At 42.2% G+C, this 15,274-nt stretch overlaps 1 protein-coding gene across 10 annotated transcripts in view; it reads left to right on the top strand.

The window, feature by feature from the left end:
• RBFOX2 (RNA binding fox-1 homolog 2) overlaps positions 1 to 15,274 on the top strand; it is a 164,089-nt gene that overhangs the window by 118,901 nt on the left and 29,914 nt on the right. For all 10 annotated transcript variants that reach the window (XM_064702484.1, XM_064702488.1, XM_064702480.1 and 7 more), the window contains 2 exons: positions 812 to 958; positions 13,895 to 13,948. In XM_064702484.1, coding sequence (XP_064558554.1) covers positions 812 to 958; positions 13,895 to 13,948 — 201 coding nt within the window. The remainder of the gene's footprint in view (positions 1 to 811; positions 959 to 13,894; positions 13,949 to 15,274) is intronic.

A 15,274-nucleotide genomic window follows, 5' to 3' on the forward strand; every position in this document is an offset into this window, starting at 1 on the left:
CTTTTCCCTCTGCCTGCTTCTTGTACTTTTTCTGTGAGCAAATACCCCTGGTGTACCCCTTGACCTCTCTTTGCCATGCCAGTCAGCACTTGAGAGCAGTGGAGCAAATTGCCTTTCTTAGCTGTGGAATTGGTAGCAAAAAGCAGGACTTGGAGTTTTTCTAAATCTTGCAGTGGTGATGACTGTTTCCTGTTCCTGGGCTCACTTAAATGTATGCAAAAAGTTAATCAGAGACATCCGTAAGCTGTTCCTATATGGATTTTACCATTTAATTATAGACCTTCTTTTAGGGTAATGTTTCTCTGAAGGGAGCTTGACAGAGCAGATGCCGTTATGCCTCGGGATGCACTTCTGGTATTGGCCCAGTGAAGAGCTGCCACTTCAGCTGTGGGATTTTGATGATTGCATGAACATCCTGCCACATGAGATTAGAGTGGTGGTGCTACCTCCCAGCTCCAGGATATGAGAGATCCGTCTCTTCATTAGAGCTTTCATATGGTAGCGGCTGAAGTGAGGAAGAATGGGCTAAAAGAGAGAAGCAATTTAAGAAAACCAAAGACAAATCTACTAAGCTGGAAGGTGATAGGAGGGGAGGGAGGCTGAGATCTCATTAGTGTTTACTCATGGAAAGGGAGGGGAAGAACAACAGATCGATTGTTAAGTGCTACTGGGTTTATCAAAATAATTGCCAGGTGCTAGATGGCTCCATTGCAAGTGCAGTGCTGATACCTTAGAAGGGGCAGACAAGACACATGAAAGGAAATTGTGTGATTTCTGCTCATGCTCACACTTTTGTCTTTTCTGATTTCAGCAGACAGAAGGAGGGGCACAGACAGATGGACAGCAATCACAGACACAGAGCAGTGAGAATACTGAGAGCAAATCCACTCCAAAACGACTTCATGTGTCTAACATTCCCTTCCGCTTTCGAGATCCTGACCTTCGGCAGATGTTTGGGGTAAGTTATGAGCACCTCTTCAGGCATGGCAGATTCTCCTCCTCCACAGGTGGGACACCTGGCGCTGTGTATTTGTGTGAATGAAAAGCCCTTCCCCCTCAGTTTAGTCAGCACACTATAATATATTTGCAGGAGTAGAACAATTGGTAGTGTTTAACTTAGCTGGTTAATACACATGAGAACTATAACAATGGTCTTCCTATTAAGATGTTCAGAGAAACATAAAATGGTTTGGGTTGGAAGGGACCTGAAAGATCATTCAGTTCAAACACCCCTGCCATGGACTGGTACATCTTTCACTAGGTGTGTTTAAAGCTCAATCCAGCCTGGCTATGAACACCTCCAGGGATGGGGCATACACCACTGCTTGCGGCAACCCAAAGCTTCTCTGAGCAGCAGTGTTCACTGTAACTGTAATTGGTTTGGGAAAAAAAAACCAAACCAAAATGAAACCTTACCTTATTTCTGAGTAAAGGCCAGGATTAAACACTGACTTGCAAAGCTCTGTTTTTCAGTTGCATTAGAAGCATGTTGAAGTATTTCTTTCCTCATGTTCTATTTCTGTGATGAAAGATGGCTGCAGACAATTTGCCAAGCAGTGATTGCATGTGGAAAAGCTAGTGCAAGTCAGATGGTATTTTATATTGTGTATGATATACCTTCCATTGCTTTTGACCACATAGTTTGTCTTCCCTAATCCTTGGATGCTATTCATGATTCTTGATTTATAAGCTCTTTGAGGAAGAATTTGTTTATGTGAGTTCACATGGTGACTCTGTCCATGTGAACATGGATAAATGAGCTAGATGTCTCATGACCTAACCTTCAGGTGAAGTCATCTATATGTCATATCATCATCAGGGAGTATTTGACTTGTTGATATAATATGATCCGGGGTTGATGGCATGTTTTAAAGTCTTCAGAAATATTTATTATTATTTATGAAGTTAACAGCTGCTGCCTTTTTAAGGTGCAGTCCAGTGAATGGAAGTCAGGAAAGCCCAAAGCTCTTGTCACTTTAGGCTTAGGGTGTATACCTTGGTCCTCACTTACAGCAGCTGCTTCTCCAAATTCTGCAGTATTTCTGTTTCAGTTGTTGCATCTCCTGAGCCATCTCTGGTGTGGGTGTGTATGCCTGCACAAAGGCACATGCTCACATGCAGAGTAGTGGTGCAGTATTGTAAATGTGTCTAATTCATGGACTTCAATGCTGTAAATGAGAGAAGAATTTGGCTTATCTGTCTGTAGCTTGGACAGTCCAAAAGGAATAAAACAGTCGTCAAAATGCAGAAAGGCAAGGCTGCTATTCAGAGGGACCTGGCCAGGCTGAAGAAATGGGCTGAGGGAAATGTTAATGTATTCAACAAGAGTGAATTTTCAGGCCTTTCATCATACTCAACTTTCCATCAACCAGGCCCCCCAGTCCCTTTCTGCAGCACTGTTCTCCAGCATCTCATTTTCCAATCTGTCAGGACATCCCAGGTTGCCCCATGCCAGGTGCAGAATCTGGCACTTGTCCTTGTTAAATTTCATATGGTTGGTGATTGCCCAACCCTCTCATTTGTCTAGGTCTCTTTCCAGGGCCTCTCTGCCTTTGATTTATCAATTAGATAATGGGAAAATGTTAGGTTTTTTTGTGAGGATGCTAAAATAGTGGAACATGTTGCCCAGATGGGTTGTGGAGCCTCTATCCTTGATGGCATCTGACTTGACTGGACACAACCTGGCCACAAAGATCTCATTGCACCTGCTGTGAGCAGGGGATGCACCAAATGACCTCTGGAGTCAATTCCCAGCCAAAGCCATGGATCTGTGATTCTGTTGCAAGAGGCCTGGGTTTGCTTCCATGTTGTTCATACCTAGATTATTGTTATACTCTTGATGCCTGTGGGAATGTTTTCAGAATTAAACTCATCTGGCAATCTCTGATTGCTGAATCTTCTGCTGTGCTTTGTGGTTTTTCCAGCCTGCTTCTTGCTGTTGCAGGGCTGTGCAGCAGGCAGTTCTGTCCTGTTTGGACAAATGCTTGCTGAAATCACAGCCAGTTCTTGGACCACCTGCTCCAGTCTGTATTTATCACGTCCTGCTCTGTGCCACGGCTGCTCCCCTCTCCTGGGAGCTGCGTCACTTACCTAAAGTGTTCCCCATTGCTGTCCCTTCTCCTGGGACTGGTGCTTAATTGACAGCTAGCCCTTTTCACACTTGTTCACCTTGATGCTTTTCTGCCATGTGCTCCTGGTGTGGGAGACATGGGTGAGATGGAATTACGAGGACATCCCTGTCTTGGTGGCTCTTGCCTATGCTTTGCAGGTTGAGACGTCTAGGCAGTTTAAATTAACTGCTGTCCTAAGAAGTGACTTGTAGAAAATGCACTCTAACTACTTGCTTTAAGATTTCTTCTCCTTTTTTGGGCCTACATGGTGCCATTTTTGTGCATAGGAGGGATGGGGAATAATGCTATATGAATTGGTTTTGGGTGTTCCTCTGGTGTTTATTTTTTCTCTAAATATGATCTAAAGTTCCAGCACATTGATGTGATTTTAACTGGGTAAATGATATATTCCTTGTAAAACCTTTTGGTAGTTCACCTGGCCCTGTGGTTGCTGAGAGTTATGCCTGCCAGCAGAGCGTTCATCTTCTAGGACACATGACACCCCAAGTGCCATTTTTCTGTAATAGAGAACTTTGCTACTTTGCCAAGGAAATAATGAATGATTCTTGCACATCTTCCCTTTTCTTTCAGTGCTGCCTCTCTCAGCATGCTCATAGCCTCGAGCAGGAGAGCATGTTCTCTGAATCCTGCTTGCTCCTATTTCTTTTTCAGAATCAGGATGCTTTCCTTTGGGTGACTCACTGAAACCTACCCTTACTCCTAAAGGGGACTCATGGTTGTCTGAGTCTTCAGCTGTGACTAGCCTGTAACCCCCATCTTCTCCCTCTCCCTTCTGTGTGTCAGGTCACATCTCCTCAACGTCATATCTGAGAGACTCAAAATCCTTGCCTGGAGTGATTTTCCCAAGCTACTGTACAAAGAGAGAAATTGGGTAGACAGTAAAGCCATGGAGGAAGAAATAAATGTGATGGTAGGGAGGGAGTAAAGAAGTCCCCTCAAGGATGGAACAGCATGCAAGAGGTCAGCCCAGTCCTGGGGCACAGAAAATATCTAATGCTTTTGTCCAGACTTGAGTAGAGGTGGACTTGAGACATGTTGTCCCATGTGTGATTAAATGCATATTACATAATGCTTTCTAAACCTGCACCATTTGGCAGAGCTGCACTCGTAAGGATTTCTTAACAATTTCAAATTATTTGGGTTCCGACGGTCTCTCAGCCATAATGTGTTTCTAACAGGTCCTTGAGATATCCTCAGGAAAAGACTGAGGATTTCCTTTATATATATGCATCTTGCAGGGAGATGGTCTGCTTAAAACAGGTAATATTTACTTTACATTTCATGAGGCCAATGAAAAGACTTCCAGAAAGCTTCTAGAAGGATTTGGTAGTTTTTTAATGCACACAGTTCTGCACCCACTGTGGAATAAATCAATAGTTGACCTTGTTCTTGCAGATAAAGAAGAGTTAATAGCTGACCTGAAGTCCCACCGTTGCCTAGGTACCGGTGATTGTTATTTGTCTGTATTTGCTTTGTGCAAACAGAATATGGCATCAGGCAGCACTGAAAGGAGCTTTAGAATAGTCTGTTTCTTGGAGTTTAAACAATTGGCAGGATAACTGCCCAGGAAGGTACCTTTAAAAGGGAAGTATTAATGGAAGCCATAAAGTATTCAGCAGCATCATACTGATGGCCAGGAAAGCATGACTCCACAGTTGGGGAAACTGTGGTAATAAAACTCAAAACATTCTGCACTTTAGGCAAGGAGGAGGAAGTAAATAGCAGTGAATATAGGTGCAAACTTCAGCAAAGAAGTAGGTGAGAAATGAAATGCGCTAGTCATGGAGATACTGGTGACCTAAGTTTAGAGAACCCATCAGGTTTTTTACATGCAAAGATAAAAGGTCTGTGTATGGGTACAGTATAAAATCTGGAGGTAGTTGTGTGTTTTTGGGGAAAAACCCCACAAACAACAGCAAAACAAAACATGAAACAGGGCAAAAACAACCCCCAACTGATTGTGTTTAGAATTTAAGAGGGGTTATTTTTACCTTATCTGGTTTTCTACATAATTAATAACAGAGAAGGATGAGACAGTACTCACTAATATTTGAAAAACAGCAGATCTAGATAAGGTATGTCCAACAATAATAGCCAAAGCAAGGAGTTCATTATTCATCAATACTAATTTTTTAAGGCAATTCTTGTAAGCTAGGGGAGTTGCAGAAGGGTGGAACACGCCCACCAAGATTCACTATTTTAAAAAACTTAAAAGGGATGACCCAAAGAGCTGAGAACTATTTATCTGTATGTTGATCCAAGATAAAAATAATTTTGGAACATTTTAGAGAAGCTTATTAGAATCTGAAAAAAACATGCTGGTATCTATTTAGCAGAACTTTGTAATATACATCTTTGCAGACAAATGCTGTCTTGTCTATTTTGACAAGATTGTACAAAGCAATACTGATAGAGTGAAACATTGCTCAACCAATTGAATTTCTCCAAGTGACCAAATTTTAAGAAAAATAGTACTTATCTCAAGCACAACACACATTAGAGGGATTAAAAACCTCTAATGATAGATAATAAAAAGTAGTAGTTACTTGGGAGATAGCTGTGATCAAGACTGTTTCTATTGTCAATTTCCCCAGGGATCTGTTTCCATTGCTGTCTTGTTTAGTATCTGTATCAGCCCATGGAGATGGTACTATTAAAACTTTGCCAGTAAGATTTGCAGTTAGAAAACTATTTGAGGAGGAGGAAAGTGACAGATAAGGTTACTGTTAGAGAATGAGTAGATATGCCTGGTTGACTGATGATAAATCCAACAAAAACGTGTTTGATGCAGCTCATTGCAGAGCACCGAGTACATGGGAACTGGACCGTGCTCCTGAGATGGAAAGCTTTCTTTGGAAAACACTGATTTGGGAGAGTACCAGTGATTGTTGAAGATAGTTGCTTCAATAATTCAAAGGGCTTATCAGGTTGAAGGAGGGATGTGATCTTGCTCATGTTCCAAATTGAAAAGACTGTGACTCCATAATTTTATTCAGTTCTGAGATCAGTTTAAGACTAAAAGAAATAAACTAGGACTTGGAAGGTGAGTGATTTTTTTTTTTAACTTGCTAAGATATTAGGTACATTATTTACTCAGCTTATTAAAAACAGATGTTAGGAGATGGTAAGTAATTTCTATACAAATGCTTAAATGTGGGTAATACCTGCTGACAAGGGGTTTAGGTCTTGTTTAGGGTCGTAAGATTTTCCAGTTGGAAGCTGAGATTTAACACAATTCCCCTTGAAATATGAAAAAAACCTCATAGTCATTGAGGTTTATTTGAACAATGGAACAGCTTACCAGGGAGAAGAAGAGTTGCCATCAGTGTTAAAAACAAATTAGCAACTCTTTTTTCAGAATCTTACTATCCATTTTCTGAGAGACATTCTTTGGCTAATGTGTGCAAGGCCCCTGACATGATGGCAGTCATGTTCTCCTACACTGGTGGTGGGATGTTCCCTTCCGTTCTGGACTGTGTATGCAGAAGAAAGTTGATGTCTCCCCTCAACATATTTCTAGTCCTTTCAGCTTTGTGCTCTGATAGTGTCTGTGCTTGCACCTCATGGTTTGTAGCTTCAGCCCTTCCCTTTCATGCTTCAAGAAGCTGTTGTCCTCCCAGTGTAAAATTGACTGGGGTAGTCTGGTCATTTCTGGACTTTTGAGCTGGATGGACTTCAGATTCTCCTGGTGAAGATAGAGGCAGGGTTGAACAGCCTTCAAGAGGAAGATCCTTCTGTTCCCAAACTGAATCTGGAATTGTCTCCACGACAACAAGCAAGTGGATTGTTTTGGTAGTTCATATGGATGAGCATTGCACAAAATCTTTCTTGCCTGTTGTGAGAGCAGCAGTACAAGGAGTCAGAATTGATGTTTCTCAGAATTTACTGTGGTGAAATGCTCTTCAGTTAAGGGTAAGATAAAAAAAAGGGCTATGTTGATGAGGGTTGCAGATTAAGGTGGGTTAGCACAGTACAGGCTGTGAATTTTTGCAGACTCTGGCTTCAAATGGAGACCCTGCTTTTACTAAAACTTGCTCAGTCCATAGCTACTACTTCTGGACTGTTAGCTCTTTCTGCTGGGGAGCATAATCAACCCAATTGATGAAGAGGTTTTGTGTGTTATCAGCTACAACAGTAATAACCCATGGATGTTTTCTGTAAAGGTGACTATTATGTCCCATTTAATTAATTTCAGTTAATGAAGTTATTAATAATGTCATTTATTACAGGTGACAGAATGGTAGCCACTGTTTTTTACATTGTAAAAGGATGACATTCAGGCAGGTGATGTTATCCTTTTTCTTCTCTAAGCATAATTCATATTGCTACTGCAAGGTTCTTTATGATGTATCTACTACTTTGTATGACCCAAGCTACAGAGTTCTGCAAGCTCACATACTTTTGGAAGCTCTTGCAGCCCTCAAATCTTGGCCTCTGAGGAAATGTTTTGTCACTTTGCACTTCCTGAAATATCCTGGTGGATATAATTTCTCATCCAACTTCATTCTGGTGTCAAGAGAGCAAAACACCTCCATAAGCCTATAGTTTGAGGCTAAAGCAACAACAAATTAGACTACAGCTCTTTGTCAGCAAGAACTTGATAGAATTGTAAGTCTGTATTTGCCAGTAAATACATTGAAATGCAGAAGTAATTAGTGATGCACAGGTATTGGCAATGGAAGAAGTACTTGTTTAAGTGTTAAGGTCTATGGGTAATAATATGATAAAGCAAGAAGCTCTGACCTGCAGGTGTTGATGCACTGGGCCCAAAGTATAGCAATGGCACACGTGCTTAAGGGGACTCTGCTTACTGAGTGCATTGGACACCCCAAGGAGGAGATTCTGTCTTCTAGATATCAAGATGTATTTTAGGTTTTTCATCTCCTGGTACTACTGGCCACCAATTGCATGTAACAAGTCCCATGTGCCAGTATTGGAGAGCAAATATTCTGGCATAAAGTAGTCTCTCTGTGGCTTTTCTTGTTTCCAAGCTCTCCCTGTGATGACAGTGAGCCCCTGTCACTGGGTGTGGCTTTGTTCTTGCTGGTGTTGGCTAGAGTTATAAGAGGTGCTGCTGATTATATTGATGTGTTTCACCTGGGTGTTTTCTGAAACCACCTTTCAGAAAGGACTTGTGTGCCCAGTGCTGCTTGAACATTGTGCTTTTTCTGCATGGCCATGCTGTGCAGGGGTGCTTGTGCCCCTGCAGCTGCCAATAGCTCTTGTATTGTCTGTCTTACTCTGAGAAAGCTCTCTGCTATCAACTTCTGTACTGACCCTCTGTTGGAAGGCAGTGATAACTGGATCATACATTTATCTAAGATTTTTTTAGATTTTCTTATGAGTTACTAGGTGGGTCTGCAGCAAGGCTGTGCTGAATGTCATTCAGTAAACAGTGTTATGCAGTAGTTGGATTTAATTGGATAAAAGGCCTGGGTAAAATTACATGGAGTTGTCTTTTATTGACCCAGCTTCATATGGATTCAGTCTACATGCTAAGTACTCTCAAATTGATTTTGGAATGTATGCTGCTTTTGTGGGCGTGGGTCCAAGTACCCTTTTCTACAGCACCAGTACCAGGTTACACTGCAGTCATACCTCTGGGGAATGGCACAAAGCAGGACAAGGAGCTGGAAGGGTAGACCTGGAAGTTAGACTTATGTTACAGTCTCTCTCTGGGTGGTGGCCTGCAATAATGTTCTGCCCCATCTCACTGTTTTGTGTGAAAATCTTTTATTTGGGATTTAGAGAACAAAAAATGACTGAGAAACTGTGTTCATCATCGTGTTTTGTTTTGGTTTTTTTTTCCTGTGATGGCTGTAGTCTGTAAATCCTGTTAGAAATCTGCACTCTGTCTGGCTTCCTGTAAAGTCTGGTTTCTCAGAAATGTGTATTTTTTTGGGCAATAGCTCAACCCTACTAAGGACTGCTTGGTGCTTGTTCATTATCTGTTCACTTGGTAAAATGTGGTAGTGCTTTGGTTTATAAATCCTTGATGCTTCCATCTTCCTGTCAGCAAAGCATAGTGGTGTAGCTTGGCTGACATGGGTTGGCCCCATTGCTTGAAGAGATGTGACTCAGCTCTGAGTGAGGAAGTTGGTGTGCTGACAGTGTACCTCTGGCAGACCACGCTGCCATAACTAAGCACTGACTAATACACAGGATGATGGAGCCAGTTGTGCTCAGCTGAAATTATATCCCATGGAGCTGGGACCTAGGAAAAGGACTCTCTCTGTAGCATGGATCTATCCTGCTTATAAAATGCTCTTGCTCATGTCCCTCATGAGGATTCGACAGGATGTCGATTTCTTGGCTATTTGAATGTTGACCATCTTTAAGAATGAACTGAAATGAAGTTCAGATAGCTCACTGGACTCGTGTCTTAGTGAATTTTGTAGGGCTGGTGAAACTGCTTGGACATTTAGAGTTCTCTTGTAGGGATAAGGCTGTCACATGATGTTTCTCATTATCTTTTGTTGTTCTGTGATTTCTAGAGAATTTGCCTTGTAGTCCCTGTTGTTTGCATCTTCAGGATTAAGTTATTTGTCTGGCATATTTTGGAGCTGATTTTGAGAGCCCTAGACAGGCACAGGAGTCAGGGCCAGCTGGAACAGAGCACATAGGAGGGGCCTTACCAAATTGTCAGTGCCTTGGAAGACAAAAGCTCTCTAGTGCCAGATCTCTCAAATTTATTATGTTTAATGTAGCTGTGGCCTCAGCTGGAAAAATCTGTTGCCTTCATGACATCTGTGTGAAAAGAAACACACAGCATGCATCTCTTTTCTTGCACAATGCCTTTGCAGCTATGATGAGGTAGATTGTATTCAAGCAAGAAGATTAGTTTCTGGTCATAACTCCTGTCTGTTTGTATCTTTATGCCTCTTAAAAACTGTTACTTCCAACACTCCCTGCTACCATTGTAGAGGGTCTGATTCTCATTTACCTGCTTTACCACAAATAACTAAAAGCTTGTCAAATTCATTCCAGGGAAGAGACCAGTAAGACAAAACAAGATTCTATAGCTCCTTTGCCGTGGCATGACTGGAATACCATGTGTGTGTGTAATTTCCCATCACATGGTATGTGTGTGAGCAGTTCATGGAGGTGGCTGCTTGCATGACCTGATGTGTTAAGGAGTGCTGGCCTCTTGGTCACATTGAAAGCTTTCTAAATCATGGTGGGGAGAATTGGAGACAGGTAGTCCTGCAATACCTTCTTCAGAGGCTGTGCAGAGTTCTAAGTAGAAGTTCTTGGTAATCATTGAGTGAGCCAATCAAGTCTGTGAGCTCAGTGATTCATGTCTTCAGGGTTAGAGATTAGAGAGTTAGTCCTCATGGATGACTTAAGCATGGGACTTGTTTTATTTGGCCAGTCCCTATGTCTTTTGAACAATACAAACATGCCTGTATATACATTCTTTTAAAATATTATTATGAGGACATTTGGTGTTGACCCTTGTATTTAGATGGCCTAGCATTTCTCATACAAAAATTGTGACCTTTCACTAAGGAGCTCTTAAAACTTCGATTGTTTGCAATAGACTGTTGACATTTGGTAGGCGAAGCACCATTGGGGAACAAAGTGCCTTTTTATGTTCCACTAAATTAGATTCAGCTTTGAAGGAGTTATAAACTGTTAAAATGAACTAGTCCTTTTTTTCCTGCTTTCATTCTTCAGGAAAATTCTGGCATGCTACCAAAAAATAGTGCCTTCTAGTGCTGGGACCTGCTGTAACCATTGCAGCAGTGGGGACAAGAGATCTCGTGTTAGGAGCGGTGGCAATGGCTGCAGCAGGGCCTTGAAGAGCCACATGTCCTTCTGCCTCCCAGCTCTGCTTTCCTTCAGGGAATTTCAGGGAGCAGGAAACCCCTCTCCAGCAAGCCTCCATTCAGCAGTCAGCCCCCATTGTCTCTGCTCTCTTCTCCCAGGGAGGTCCTTCCCCTTGCCTCTTCAAACACCCGCAAGACCTGGGTGGAAAAGAGACTGGGGCAGTTTGCATGGGTGGAAGTAGCCCATTGCAGTAGATGTCAAGCCTGTGTTTGCTGTGACTGCAGGCTCTTAATTCTGTCATGTAGGAAACGCTGTACCTCCACCATCTCCTGGGCAGGGAGGGCCATGCCCCCCCTCTTGTGCAGCTCGCTCAGACCTCTCGCGTTCAGCGTCACCACCGGCATTCAGTCAGCACAAGGAGTTAAAGGCCCAGCACAGGGTTCCTGTTGGGTGGGAGCACGAGGAGTTAAAGACCCAGCACAGGGTTCCTGTTGGGTGGGAGCCCTGCACAGGGAGCTCAGCCCAGCAGGGCTGGCAGGCACCGCTGGCAGCAATGCCCCAGGATCCAGCCCAGCCGGCTGTGCAGAGAGGGGAGGATGGCATGGCCTAATTGTGCACCAGGAGCTGCACAGTTTGTTCTCTTTCAAGATGATTCTAATGAGGTAGAAAATGGTGATTTTTGATGGCTTTTAAGATTTTGAAAATAATTTTGGCATTTGCATTTATTGAGAGCCTGGCTGTTTCAATGTGTGTGGCAAGGCTAGGCAGCTGAGCTGATCTGGCAGGGGACAGATCCTGCTCTTAGGCAGGGTGTGCTGCTTTCTGCTCCCTTTTACTTCTTTGAGCTATAATGCTCACTTACCCTTCAAGCCACTTCAGCTCAGTAAATTGTCAAAATCTTTGTATGTGTTCTTTTTCTTGGGCTGGGTTTTTGCAACGTTGCTGAGCTGTATCAGCTTATCTGCAGGTGAGAATGAAAGCTGAGGCCAGCTCTGGAAGGCTGGTGAGACCAGACAAGGAAGGACAAAGGAGCAGGGACAGCCCTTCAGCAGCCACAAGCTGCTGAATTGGTTCAGCCCCAGTCATGTAACGATGCTGAGATAGTCTACCAAGAAAGCAATCATGACAATCATGACTGATTCCTTTCATGGCAGTACCAAAGCTGTATGCAACAAAGACAACAAAAAGCAATCAACAGTTAATCTCCTTTATTGACAAGCCCACACCAAGTGTGGGATAGAAATAGAAAACGTATTTTGGCTGTGATTGGCAGAGAAGCAGTCAAAAAAAGGAACCCGCATGGATCAAGCCTAAGTTGTTGAGATGTTGAAGTTTCAAGGAAGATGCATGTTTACATTAGCATTATTCAAACTTGTGTAACGTAGGATGTTGTGAATTCAATTGTTCTTGGGATGAATAGAGGATCAAGTATTGTCCTCAAACAATAGAACAGTAAAAACAACATCTGTGAACCAAGATCTCCTTTTTCAAAATGGACAAGACAAGCAGACAGAAACTATAGCTACAACTGTTGGAAGTGTTTTGTTTGCTTGCAGACAGTTGTGGAATACTTGTTCAAGGGACTCAGCGACTTTTTATTGCTTAACATATTCAGAGCCTCTCCTCAGCCACCATGGCTCTCTGCTGTAAATGTTCCAGGTTTTCAACTCCGGCCACAAGCCTTTTGAGAGGGGCACCAACAGAATGAGTATTATACTCATTTGACTCTGAATGCAACTGTTAAATTAAAAAAAGAAGCAAATGCTATTTTAAGAATGCTGGGCAAAGGGGAGAGTGTCCCAGTGCCTAGACCCTGTGTAGACCATCTTTTTTAACTGTGAAACCATTCTTTATTTTCTTGTTGATCCTTCCTTCATTTGCTATCAAACTTAAATCAAAACCATGTTGATGGAAGCTTTCCTAAATAATGGAATAGGAAAAACTGATCTAGCATTTGTCTGAGTACAGTATGTATGTGTCTCTAAAATGAAGACTATTCCATATACACACTCCTAAAAATGACATCTAGATCTGTCTTTCTAGAAAGCAGACATCCAGTTTGAAAGTAGAGCACTGACACTCCTGGAGGACAGAGCACCGTGAGCCTCTGTTGAAGTGGTGATACTTTCACTTCTAGGCTACTGTTCTGAGTCTGGCTGCTTCAATAAAATATTTTAATAAGTTCCTAGCAAGGTGAAAGATGTAATCCATACATGGTTCCACAGAAGTGGTAAATTTCCTTCTGTACTAAATAGGGGAGCTCTTTGGAATCTTTTCAATGCAGAGCTCTCCTTGAAGTCTCCAGGCTGAGGCAGAGGTCAGAATTCTATTATGTGTGATAAGCTTGCATAGGTTGTTGACCACCTACTATATGTCACAGGTTTAAGTTGAATGATCTTTTTCTGAAAAATAAACAGTTGAGAATTTTCCATTTTCATGGTTTCTGAATCTGCCATAAATTCTTTTGAAGACTTGGAGTTTTGGAAAACAAAGGGAAGGAAAGAAGCTTTAGTATTTAAATTCCTTGAGGCTGGGAGTCTTATGTTACTATTCCCTCCAGAGAAACATCACTTTTACGTTTCTCTTTGTGATAGCCACTTCAGGAGGAAGCTGAAATGTTGGATTATATGTGAGAAATATTGTTGGATATCTGAGATGAAATCATAGAACCATGTCTTAGGTGAAATAGTAGAATGAGGAAAGAAGATGGGGGGAAAGATGAGCTTCCTCAAATCCCTAAAATTCTTCTGGAGATTGTTTTTCTTCCTTTAGACTTTTGTGAGAAAACCTGGAGTTTGTGACCATGGTGATCTGCATGTCTCAACCCAGGAGAACTGGGTCATGTCACTGGAATTTTATGCCTTTGCCTGTATGCTAGAAATGGAAATATTCTCACCTACCTTCTTGCACTAAGCCAGCCCTTGCAAAAGGTAGGAAAAATGTACCGCCAAAAAATAAATGTTTTTTTTTTCTTTTCCCTTGTCTCTCTGCAGCAATTTGGCAAAATCCTTGATGTAGAGATAATCTTTAATGAGCGTGGCTCGAAGGTAAGTCCTGTTTCTGTACCCGCTTCTCTTGTTTTGATTGCAGAGTAAAAGGCAGTTCATTGCCTAGAGAACATATTCTGTAGAGATCAGCAGGAATTAGAGTGATGGGGGAAGGGAAAAGCTATTTTAGGGACTGTCTCCTGTTCCCTCTGACTTGAGACTCTGAGCATGATCGTTTCTGGGCAGCATGTACAAGTGCTCAGAGATGCTCCTGTCTGTGGGATCAGGTTCTCCAGCCTTTTGAACAAACAGGGTCTCAGTCAGCTGAGCCTTCATACCAACACGTTTCCATTGCATTGGCAATGGCTGCCCTGTGAGGAAGGCAGAATAAGGTAAAACAGCTTTGTGTGATGGGAGGCTGTAAAAACAAAAGCTAAACTCACTCCCATCCCTGCCATTTTCATTGCATTAAAATACTTCTGTAGAAAAACTGTCATATCTCATATGTGAAAGGATTTTATATACTCTGTTTTGCAGACTTACTTGGCACTTCTGAGATACTGACCTTTCATATTTGAGATATTTGGTGCTTTAATATAAGCATCCTCATTCCACTTGTCCTGCCCCATGTGGACCTCCCCCACAGAATTTGCATTCACACTCCTATTTTCTTCTTACAGATATATTAAGAGGCAAGTTTTGTTGAGGGTTAATGGCAATTTATATCTCTGGAGATGAGATTTCAAATGTTGCTCAGGTCAGCTGCAGAGAGATTCAGTGGTCTCTGTCCTAATTGGCAATTGGTTCTCATCATGTAACCAGTATCACCACAATGACAAATTGCTGTGATTCTCTCTCTGCCCAGGAGGTTCAGCACTGGAATAGCAGGGAGTTTTGCAGGTCAGGAGCGAGGTGCATTGCCAAAGCTCTATGGGGGAAGCTTGCACAGTGCATGTCTATACTCTGCTTGACTTAATCAATGCTAAGATTCCCATTTTCAATTAAAACAAAATTTCCCTCCTCCTCACACACACGTGTGTGCACATGTGTGCATGCACACAAAAGGTTTTGAAGTTGCAATTCAGCTAAGCAGTTTTGGTTTAGAGTCTATGCCTTTTGCTTGGATTTGAGGTCCACAGTTTTTATGGTGGCCTCTTTGCTTCAACATATATTCTGGGGTATGTTCACGTTCAGAGTCTTCTGCAAATTTCCACCCATGTTGCCCAAGATGCATTCTGAAATTCTTCAGTCCTGTATTATCTGGAAACCAGAAAGCCATTGATCTGTATACAAAAGACATGAGTTTTAGCCCTTTCCCCTCATCCTCTGTTTCTGCTTAATACCATGGTTTTCTCTTGTTTTGTTTTTTAACAAGATAGTCTGAAC

The sequence above is a fragment of the Zonotrichia leucophrys genome, chromosome 1A (assembly GCF_028769735.1).
Source record: "Zonotrichia leucophrys gambelii isolate GWCS_2022_RI chromosome 1A, RI_Zleu_2.0, whole genome shotgun sequence".
Lineage (NCBI taxonomy): Eukaryota > Metazoa > Chordata > Aves > Passeriformes > Passerellidae > Zonotrichia > Zonotrichia leucophrys.